Source organism: Rhinoraja longicauda, chromosome 36, assembly GCF_053455715.1.
Source record: "Rhinoraja longicauda isolate Sanriku21f chromosome 36, sRhiLon1.1, whole genome shotgun sequence".
Lineage (NCBI taxonomy): Eukaryota > Metazoa > Chordata > Chondrichthyes > Rajiformes > Arhynchobatidae > Rhinoraja > Rhinoraja longicauda.
In genome coordinates, this window is record NC_135988.1 from 1,839,241 (window position 1) to 1,849,722 (window position 10,482).

The following is a 10,482-nucleotide window of genomic DNA, read 5'->3' on the forward strand; positions in this document are numbered from 1 at the left end:
CCTCCCTCCCTCCTTCCCTCATTTCCTTCCTCCCTTCCCCATCTTCCTCCTCCCTCCTTCCCTCACCCCTTCCCTCCCTCCCCACCTTCCCTCCCTCCCTCTCTCCCCTTCCCCCCTTCCCTCCTTTCCTCCCACCCTTCCCCCCTCCTTCCCTCCCTCCCTCCCTCCCCCCTTCCCTCCTTCCCTCCTTCCCTCCCTCCCTCCCTCCCTCCTTCCCTCCCTCCCTCCTCCCCTCCTCCCTTCTTCCCTCCCCTCCTCCCCGTTCCCTCCCTCCCTCCCCGTTCCCTCCCTCCCTCCCCGTTCCCTCCCTCCCTCCCCCCAGCCCCCGCTGGGCTGCCATGCCTGAGGGGCCATGTTCTATTGTGAAGACCCCTTGCTTGCCCCCAGTGGGTTGTTGCAGCGGAGAGCCACCATACCTAACACCTACATGGATGACCCGTTTGACCAAGTGTCCATCCAGCCCACCCCAGGGAACAGAGACGGAGATGGAGACGGGGACAGAGACGGAGACAGAGACGGAGACGGAGACGGAGACGGAGACGGAGACGGCAGCCCTTCACCTGCACAGGTACACCACAGCTCCCGCGGAAAAACCATGACTTAATTTTATCTCCGAGAATGTTCCCAGGAATGAGTGGGTTAACATACGATGAGCGTTTGTGGGCACTGGGCCTGTACTCACTGGAGTTTAGAAGGATGAGGGGGGACTTCATTGAAACTCACCAAATAATGAAAGGCATGGATAGAATGGATGTGGAGAGGATGGTTCCAATGATGGGAGAGTCTAGGACCAGAGGGCACAGCCTCAGAATTAAAGGAGATGAGGAGGAATTTCTTTAGTCAGAGGGTGATGAATCTGGAATTCTTTGCCACAGACGGCTGTGGAGGCCAAATCAGTGGATATCTTTTTGGTGGAGACTGAGAGATTCTTGATTAGTACGGGTGTCAGGGGTTATGGGGAGAGATAGATCAGCCATAATTGAATGGCGGAGTAGACTTGATGGGCCGAATGGCCTAATTCTGTACTTAGAACTTAGTAACGTTTGAGCAAGGAGATTCAAGAACACATGTGTTGGTTTCTGAAGTATGCGCGTGTTGGTTTACTGAAGAACACGCATGCTGGTTTACTGCAGAACACGCATGTTGGTTTACTGAAGAACACGCATGTTGGTTTACTGAAGAACACGCGTGTTGGTTTACTGAAGAACACACATGCTGGTTTACTAAAACACTCAACACACAGTGCTGGAGTCACCCAGTGGGTCAGGCAGCAGCTCTGGAGAACATGGAGCGGTGACGTTTGATCGGAGTCGTGTTAGCAGGGGGGAGAAAGCTGGGAAAAGAGTGATGAATGGGTGGGCAAAGCCTGGCAAGTGATAGGTGGATACAGGTGGGGGGGGTATTTGTCAGATGGGGGGATAACGGCTGGAGATGAAAAGGAGAAAAAAGGATGGCTGAGGAGGAGGAGGAGAAAGGTGGAAAGCCAGCGGGATATGTTTGGAAGGGGAAGGGGCGATGTGAGAGGGGGGCAGGATCGTGGGAGAGCTGGCACGTACAAGGGTGGGGCACAGGAGAGGGCATGGGGAGGGGGGGTGGGGGGGTGGTGTGCCATATAAATCTGGAGGTTTCAATGTTCCTGCATTGGTCTGTGAGATGCCAGACATGTTCTGTCAGGAAGGGTGTTTCGAGCTCCAGTTTAGTTTAATATGTTGTCATGGGGCGGCACGGTGGCGCAGCGGTAGAGTTGCTGCTTTACAGCGAATGCAGCGCCGGAGACTCAGGTTCGATCCTGACTACGGGTGCTGTACTGTACGGAGTTTGTACGTTCTCACCGTGACCTGCGTGAGTTTTCTCCAAGATCTTCGGTTTCCTCCCACACTCCAAAGACGTACAGGTATGTAGGTTAATTGACTGGGTAAATGTAAAAATTGTCCCTAGTGTGTGTAGGATAGTGTTAATGTACGGGGATCGCTGGGCGGCACGGACTTGGTGGGCCGAAAAGGCCTGTTTCCGCGCTGTATCTGAAATATGAAAAAAAAAGAGAAACAAAATGTGTACCGAGGTACAGTGAAAAGCTTTTGTTGCAGCTAACCAGTCAGATTACAATCGATCTATTCACAGTGTACAGATGCATGATAAGGGAATAACGTTTAGTGCAAGGTAAAGCCAGCAAAGTCCGATCAGGGATAGTCCGAGGGTCACCAATGAGGTGGATAGTAGTTCAGCACTGCTCTCTGGTTGTGGTAGGACGGTTCAGTTGCCCGATAACAGCTGGGAAAAAACTGTCCCTGAATCTGGAGATGTGCGTTTTCACACTTCTATACCTCTTGCCCGATGGGAGAGGGGAGAAGAGGGAGTGGCCGGGGTGAGACTGGTCCTTGCCGAGGCAGCGTGAGGTGTGGATGGAGATTGGTTTGTGTGATGGTCTGGGCTGCTGGCCTTGCTGAGGCAGCGTGAGGTGTGGATGGAGGTTGGTTTGTGCGATGATATGGGCTGTGTTCAGGGAGTGTGTCAGAGCCGCAGTGATCCCATGGAGCCGGCCCACCACCTGGTTCACCAGGAAGCCATCCATGCCATCCCCTCTCTCAGGGCAAGATGCCATGGGCACCCACGCCAGCGTTGTCCCTGTCAACGGCAGCGGGCAGTCGGGGCTGTGCATTGCTCTGCTCCCTCAGCGTCTGCCCTTTGTCCTGCTACTGAGAAGCAGAATCGCAGCCAGTGTAATGGTTCAGCACAGTTACAACGGGCAAATCACTCAGTCTCACAGTAGATGGTCATAGAGTCACACAGCACGGACACAGGCCCTTCAGCCCGCCTTGTCCATGCTGACCATCCACGCTAGTCCTACCTGCCCGTGTTCGGCCTATTTCCTTGTGAAGCTTCCCTATCCATGTACCTGTCCAAGTATCTCTTGAATGTTGTTATTGTACCTGCCTCATCTACCTCCTCCAGCAGCTCGTTCCATGTACCCACTGCAACTCTGTGTGAAAAAGTTGTCCCCCAGGTTGCTATTAAATCTTTTCCTACTCACCTTGAACTGGTTTTGGATTCCCTACGCTGGGTAAAAGACCGCCTTCACCTTCATCTATTCCTCTCATGGTCTGGTGCACCTCTATAAGATCACCATGTGTATGAAGGAACCGCAAATGCTGCTTGAAACCAAAGATAGACACAAAAAGCTGGAGTAACACAGCGGGGCCAGGCTACATCTCTGGAGAGAAGGAATGGGTGACGTTTCTAGTCAAGACGTCTGAAGAAGGGTCTCGACCTGAAACGTCACCCATTCCTTCTCTCCAGCGATGCTGCCTGACCCGCTGAGTGACTCCAGCTTTTTGTGTCTACCTTCCATAAGATCGCCCCTCATCCTACTGCACTCCAAGGAATAAAGTGCTAGACTGCCCACCCTTTCCGTCCAGCTCAGCCTGTCGAGTCCTGGCAACATCCTCGTCAACCATCTCTGTACCCTTTCCACTGTAACCCCTGTGAGTTGCCCTTGCCCCTGGCTGATGGGCTGGGTCCACATTCCCTGCTGGCTCCCCCACCCTCACTGAGTGACGTTATCTCTCGCTTGCTTGCAGCAGAGGCTGGCACTGCCCAACCCGCGGCTGGGAGACCGAGAGGGCACAAGGTTGGCAGAGAATTGCCAGCGCAACGCCAACAGCAGCCGAGTGGCGAGGTTCAACACCCTGCCCAGTGGTAAGTCTGGCCACACACCCGTCACCTTCACCCCTCTTCGGTTCTCCATAACAAGGAGCTTTTATTACATAACCACAGTTACAAAGTACTGCGTAAATCAAAGCTGCTTGTGCAAACATCAACCATCAAACTACTGCAAAAGCTTTTCACTGTAACTCGGTACACGTGACAATAAACTAAACTGAACACAGTGGCGCAGCGGTAGAGTTGCTGCCTTACACGAATGCAGCGCCGGAGACCCAGGTTCCACCCTGACTACGGGTGCTGTCTGTACGGAGTTTGTACGTTCTCCCCGTGACCTGCGTGGGTTTTCCTCCCGCACTCCAAAGACGTGCAGGTATGTAGGTTAATTGGCTTGGTGAAAATGTAAAAACATTGTCCCTAGTGTGTGTAGGATAGTGTTGGTGTGCGGGGATCGCTGGTCGGGACGGACTGGGGGGGCGGGGGGGGAGCAGGGAGGTAAAGGGCCTGATCCGTGCTGCATCTCTAAACTAAACAACACTGAACTAAACTGAACCATCATCCCACATCGTCTGCCCACTGCAGCCCCCCGCGGTGACCAGCGTTCCCGAAAGGCCGCCAGAGTCCCCGTGGACACCACGCGCTCCCTCCCCAGGGACACGCGGGCACGGACTGGGTCCGGAAGACTGTGCCAGATCCCGGTTCGATCCTGACCTCAGCTGCTGTCTGCGTGGAGTTTGCACGTTCTCCCTGCGACTGTGTGGGTTTCCTCCGGGTGCTCCGTTTCCTCCCACATGCGGGTTTGTAGGTTGATCGGCCCCTCGTGTGTAGGGAGTGGGTGAGAATGTGGGACAACATGGAACTACTGTGAACGGGTGATCGATGGATGATCCAGCTGCGGTCAAACCTCAGCTGTCCCCTGATGGTCACTATATACAGTGGGCATTATATACAGTGGTGGTCATTATATACAGTGATGGTCATTATATACAGTGGTGGTCATTATATACAGTGGGCATTATATACAGTGGTGGTCATTATATACAGTGATGGTCATTATATACAGTGGTGGTCATTATATACAGTGGGCATTATATACAGTGGTGGTCATTATATACAGTGGTGGTCATTATATACAGTGGGCATTATATACAGTGGTGGTCATTATATACAGTGGTGGTCATTATATACAGTGGTGGTCATTATATACAGTGGTGGTCATTATATACAGTGGTGGTCAATTATATACAGTGGGCATTATATACAGTGGTGGTCATTATATACAGTGGTGGTCATTATATACAGTGGTGGTCATTATATACAGTGGTGGTCATTATATACAGTGGTGGTCATTATATAGTGGTGGTCATTATATACAGTGGGGCATTATATACAGTGGGCATTATATACAATGGGCATTATATACAGTGGAGGTCATTATATACAGTGGTGGTCATTATATACAGTGGTGGTCATTATATAATGGTGGTCATTATATACAGTGGTCATTATATACAGTGGGCATTATATACAGTGGAGGTCATTATATACAGTGGTCATTGTACACAGTGGAGGTCATTATATACAGTGGTCATTGTATACAGTGAAGGTCGTTATATACAGTGGTCATTATATACAGTGGTCATTATATACAGTGGGCATTATATCCAGTGGGCATTATATACAGTGGAGGTCATTATATACAGTGGTCATTGTACACAGTGAAGGTCGTTATATACAGTGGTGTTCATTATATACAGTGGTCATTATATACAGTGGTTATTATATACAGTGGTCATTATATACAGTGGGCATTATATACAGTGGAGGTCGTTATATACAGTGGTGGACCTCCGTTGTGGTAAACGCGGCCCCCTCCTCGCAGCGGCGAACGTGACTCCAATCCGCTCGTATGGGGTGTGCACGCTCTCCCTCAACGTCGGAGGGGGTTACTTCTCATGGCCATTCGTCATTGTGGATGTGTCCCAGCGTTGCTGGGTGTGGACTTTCTACGGGCACATTCCCTGCTCGTGGACGTCAAGCGGCAGCGTTTGGTTCACTCCGTCACCTTGCAGCCTGTTCCCCTCCGCGTGGGCGACCCGGTCGAGCAAAGACCTTGCCGACGATGTTGAGGAGGGAGATGCCTCTGTAGTTGTTGCAGTCACTTCTCTCGCCCTTGTTCTTGTAGAGGGTAATGATCGTGACATCCCTCATGTCCTGTGGTACAGCTCCTTCTTGCCAGCACTGGCAGAGGACTTCATGCAGTGGAAGCAGTAAGGTAGTCTTGCAGTGCTTGATCAGGTCAGGGGGAATCCCATCGCTGCCTGGGGCCTTGCCTGAGGCCAGACTGTCAATGGCCTTGCTGAGCTCTTCTACCATCGGCTCTCCATCTAACTCATCCATGGTCGGCAGGCACTCGATGGTGTCAAGGGCTGAGGAGGACACAGTGTTCTCTCTCTCTCGAGTAGAGGTCGGAGTAGTGTTCCACCCATCTCTCCATCTGCTGGCATTTGTCTATGATTACTTCCCCAGTGGAGGGTTTGAGGGGGGCTGTCTTGGTCTGGACTGGTCCTAGTGCATTCTTAATGCCATCATACATTCCCCTGATGTTCCCTGTTATGGCGGCCGTCTGGATGTCCTCACCAAGCTGTGTCCAGTACTTATTGGCACAAGGCCTGGCAGTTTGCAGAGCCTTGCTCCTGGCAGCCCTGAGGATCTGCAGGTTCTTCTCGTTGGCTGACCGCTTGTACCCGGCTAGGGCGGCGCTGCTTGGCTTCGATGACGGGAGTCATCTCAGTCGACTTGTCCTCAAACCAGTCATGCGTCTTTGAGATCTTCTTCCCAAAGCTAGCCAAGGCTGTGTGGTGCATGGTGTCCCCCAGAGATTTCCCACTTCTCTGTTGCAGAGTCTCCAGGACGCGAGGTGCCAAGCTCTCTCTCAAAAGCCTCTGCAAACTGTTGCACGAGGTCTGGATGGGGCATCTCGCTGACATCGATGCGGGGTTTCCCCTGATTCTTGGTACGGTAGAACCTCTTTGGTTGCAGCCTGATCTTGCAACACACCAAGGAGTGGTCTGTGTGGCAGTCCGCACTGTGGTAGGAGTGTGTGTGGAGAACGTTCTTGAGGGCAGCACGTCTGACTAGGATCAGATCCGGTTGATGCCAGTGCTTAGAGCGTGGGTGTCTGGCTTTACGCCAATCTAGCGATGACTTATAACCGGTAACTGTTGCTCCCCGTGTTGTGTCGACACCACAGGTGAGGCTGGAGTGTCCTCTCCAGGTTGTGTGTAGGTTTGCAGTGACGTGTAGTCGGATGCAAGCCTGGGCGATGTCACACGAAGGACAGGCTGTTGCCCATGCAGCACGTCCCCCCTCTCCACGTTGCTGATTGATCCAAAGCAACAGCAGAGCCGTTACAGTTTGGCACCAGCGCCATCGCAGCAGCTGCCAGAACCAGGTTGTGGACAACAGTGAATTGCACCAGGGACTCCCACTCCCACTCCGGATTTTACTTGAGGTTTACTCCTGGAGCCTTTTCCATGACTGGATATGGCACAAGGCAGTGGAGGTTTTAGATCAGAGTTTCTCTCTCCTAGATGGACTGCCTTCCCAGGCTGACCAGCCTCGTCTGCCCCAGACTCGTGGGGGCCGGAGCATCTACCTTCACGTGGTGGTCTGTGACACCTGCCCACTGCCCACTGCCCACTGCCCACTGCCCACTGCCCACTGCCCACTGCCCACTGCCCACTGCTCATTGTATACAGTGGTCTTTGTATACAGTGATGGGCATTATATACAGTGGTGGTTATTATATACAGTGGTGGTCATTATATACAGTGATGGTCATTATATACAGTGGTCATTATATACAGTGATGGTCATTATATACAGTGGTGGTCATTATATACAGTGGTTGTCATTATATACAGTGGTCATTATATACAGTGGTGGTCATTATATACAGTGGTGGTCATTATATACAGTGGTCATTATATACAGTGGTGGTCATTATATACAGTGATGGTCATTATATACAGTGGTCATTATATACAGTGGTCTTTGTATACAGTGGTGGTCATTATATACTGTGGTGGTCATTATATACAGTGGTCATTATATACAGTGGTGGTCATTATATACAGTGGTGGTCTTTATACACTGTGCTGCCCTGCGCGTGGACCATGGGGAGGGAGGTTTAGGTCACCAGTGCCTTGGTCAACACCATGCAGATGGTTCCAACCCTCAGATGATCACGCAGGGTTAATTGGCTTCTGTAAATTGAAGGTTGTCCCCAGTGCGTTGGGTAGTGCTGGTGTACGGGGTGATCGCTGGTCGGCACGGACTCAGAGGGCTGAATGGCCTGTTTCCACGCTGCATCTCTGGTCTAAAGTGTCACTGAGGTAGAGGTTGATGCAGCCTGAAGGTCCGCTCATTGAAATAGAATCACACAGCGCAGAAACAGGGCCTCCAGCTCACCCCCTCCATGCCCACAGATGCCCCATTTAGAGTCATCGTCACAGAGTCGTACAGCACGGGAACAGGCCCTTCAGCCCAACGTTCCCATGCCAACCAAGATGCCCCAACTATGCTGGTATTTGGCCCACATCCCTCTAAACCTCTCCCATTCACCTACCTGTTCAAATGTCTTTTAAATGCTGTTACATATAGTGGCTGCCTCACCTACCTCCTCCAGCAGCTCGTTCCACACACGCCCTCTGATTTTGGATTCCCCAACCCCAGGCAAAAGACACTGTGGATTTGCCCATGTTCGGCCATAAAATAGGAGCATTTAAAGAGACTTTTAGAGAGGCGCATGAGCACGCAGGGAATGGAGAGGCATGGATCACGTGCGGGCAAACAGAGGGTGGCCTTGTCGTGTAAATGTTCAGGGGAGACACAGCACAGAGACAGGTCCATGCCGGCCCCGACCCACATGGTGCACATCGACCATCGATCACCCACCCACACTAGTTCCATGTTATCCCACTTTCACACACACGAGGGGCAATTAACCTGCAGCCCTGCACGCCTTTGGGATGTGGGAGGAAACCGGAGCACCCGGAGGAACCCCACGGGTGCCAGAGGGTGAATGTACAAAACTCCGCACAGACAGCAGTTGTGGTCAGGATGGGACCCGGGACACTGGCGCTGTGAGGCAGCAGCTCTACCCGCTGCACCACCGAACCGCAATAACTTACCACAATTAGGTCTTGCAGCCGCAGCGTGAGTGCTTAAGTGTTTTCAAACATAAAACATAGAACAGTACAGCGCAGGAGAAGGCCCTTCGGCCCACAATGTCCATGGTGTCAGGACCAAAGGTAGACACAAAATGCTGGAGTAACTCAGCGGGTCAGGCAGCCTCTCCACCCGAAACGTCACCCATTCCTTCTCTCCTGAGATGCTGCTGACCCGCTGAGTTACTCCAGCATTTTGTGTCTACCTTCGATTAAACCAGCATCTGCAGTTTTTTTTCCCTACACATGATGTCAGGACCAGCTTTATTGATCCATATTCCTCCATTCCCTGTATATCCATGTGCCTACCCAAAAGCCTCTTCATAAGGTCATAGAGTCTAGGAGCAGAATTAGGCCATTCGGCCCATCAAGTCTACTCCGCCATTCAAATCATGGCGGATCTATCTCACCTTCCTAACCAAAGATACAAGAGGAACAAGATAGACCACTCGACCCTAAAAACCGTAGTACGCCATGATGCCATTTTAGTCGGCAGAAACTTGCAGAAACATTTAAAAAGAAAAATAACAAAAATCTGTGAATTGATAAATGAGATATATTCTGCATTTTAATGGTATCATAGATTTAGATTTAGATTTAGAGATACAGCGCGGAAACATCCCCTTCGGCCCACCGAGTCCACGCTGCCCGGCGATCCCCGCACATTAACACTATCCTACACACACTAGGGACAATTTTTACATTTACCCAGTCAATTAACCTACATACCTGTACGTCTTTGGAGTGTGGGAGGAAACCGAAGATCTCGGAGAAAACCCATGCAGGTCACGGGGAGAACGTACAAACTCCGTACAGGCGGCGCCCGTAGTCGGGATCGAACCTGAGTCTCCGGCGCTGCATTCGCTGTAAGGCGGCAACTCTACCGCTGCGCCACCGTGCCGCTGTCACACATATCATCACACATACTGTTCCCCACAACACTGATTACACTGCGAGAGGCAGAGCGAACGGCAGGCTTTGCCTCCTAAAATGGCTCCTTTGCGTACTACACTTCAGTATCGGAGATTTCAACACAGTGGTCCACCTTGTTCCTCTAGTATCTTTGCTGCTAACCCCATTCTCCTGCCTTCTCCACATAACCTCTGACACCCGCACTGATCAAGAATCCATTTGTCTCTTGCCATACAATATATCCATTGACTTGGCCTCCACAGCCTTCTGTGGCAAAGAATCCCACAGATTCATCCTGCACGTTTCATTCTGAGCATTAGCAAGGTGCACTGTTTTCATTCACGCATTGCTTTCCATCTGCATTTCCTGAAGCCAGATTTCTAAGGTCTTGGGGTGAATTGGACAGGAGACCACCGGAAGCTGAGGCTACGGCCCGCGACCAGTCCACACAGACACGCAAGAAAGACTTCAAAGAAGCAGCGGACCCTCTGCCTGGTGAGTGGGGTGTTTACCAACAACATCGCCAAGCAACATTTAACGCCAAGCTGGAAAGGGTGCGGAGAAGATTTACGAGGATGTTGCCAGGACTCAAGGGCCCCGAGTTACAGGGAGAGGTTAGATAGGCTGGGACTCTATTCCTTGGAGCGCAGGAGGATGAGGGGAGATCTTATAGAGGCGT

At 51.6% G+C, this 10,482-nt stretch overlaps 1 protein-coding gene across 1 annotated transcript in view; it reads left to right on the forward strand.

The window, feature by feature from the left end:
* The window catches only part of LOC144610249 (actin filament-associated protein 1-like 2), a 46,384-nt gene that overhangs the window by 34,113 nt on the left and 1,789 nt on the right, over nt 1-10,482 (forward strand). Inside the window, exons 8-10 of the mRNA XM_078428841.1 lie at nt 388-568; nt 3,579-3,696; nt 10,176-10,298. Of these exons, the coding sequence (XP_078284967.1) occupies nt 388-568; nt 3,579-3,696; nt 10,176-10,298 (422 nt within the window). The remainder of the gene's footprint in view (nt 1-387; nt 569-3,578; nt 3,697-10,175; nt 10,299-10,482) is intronic.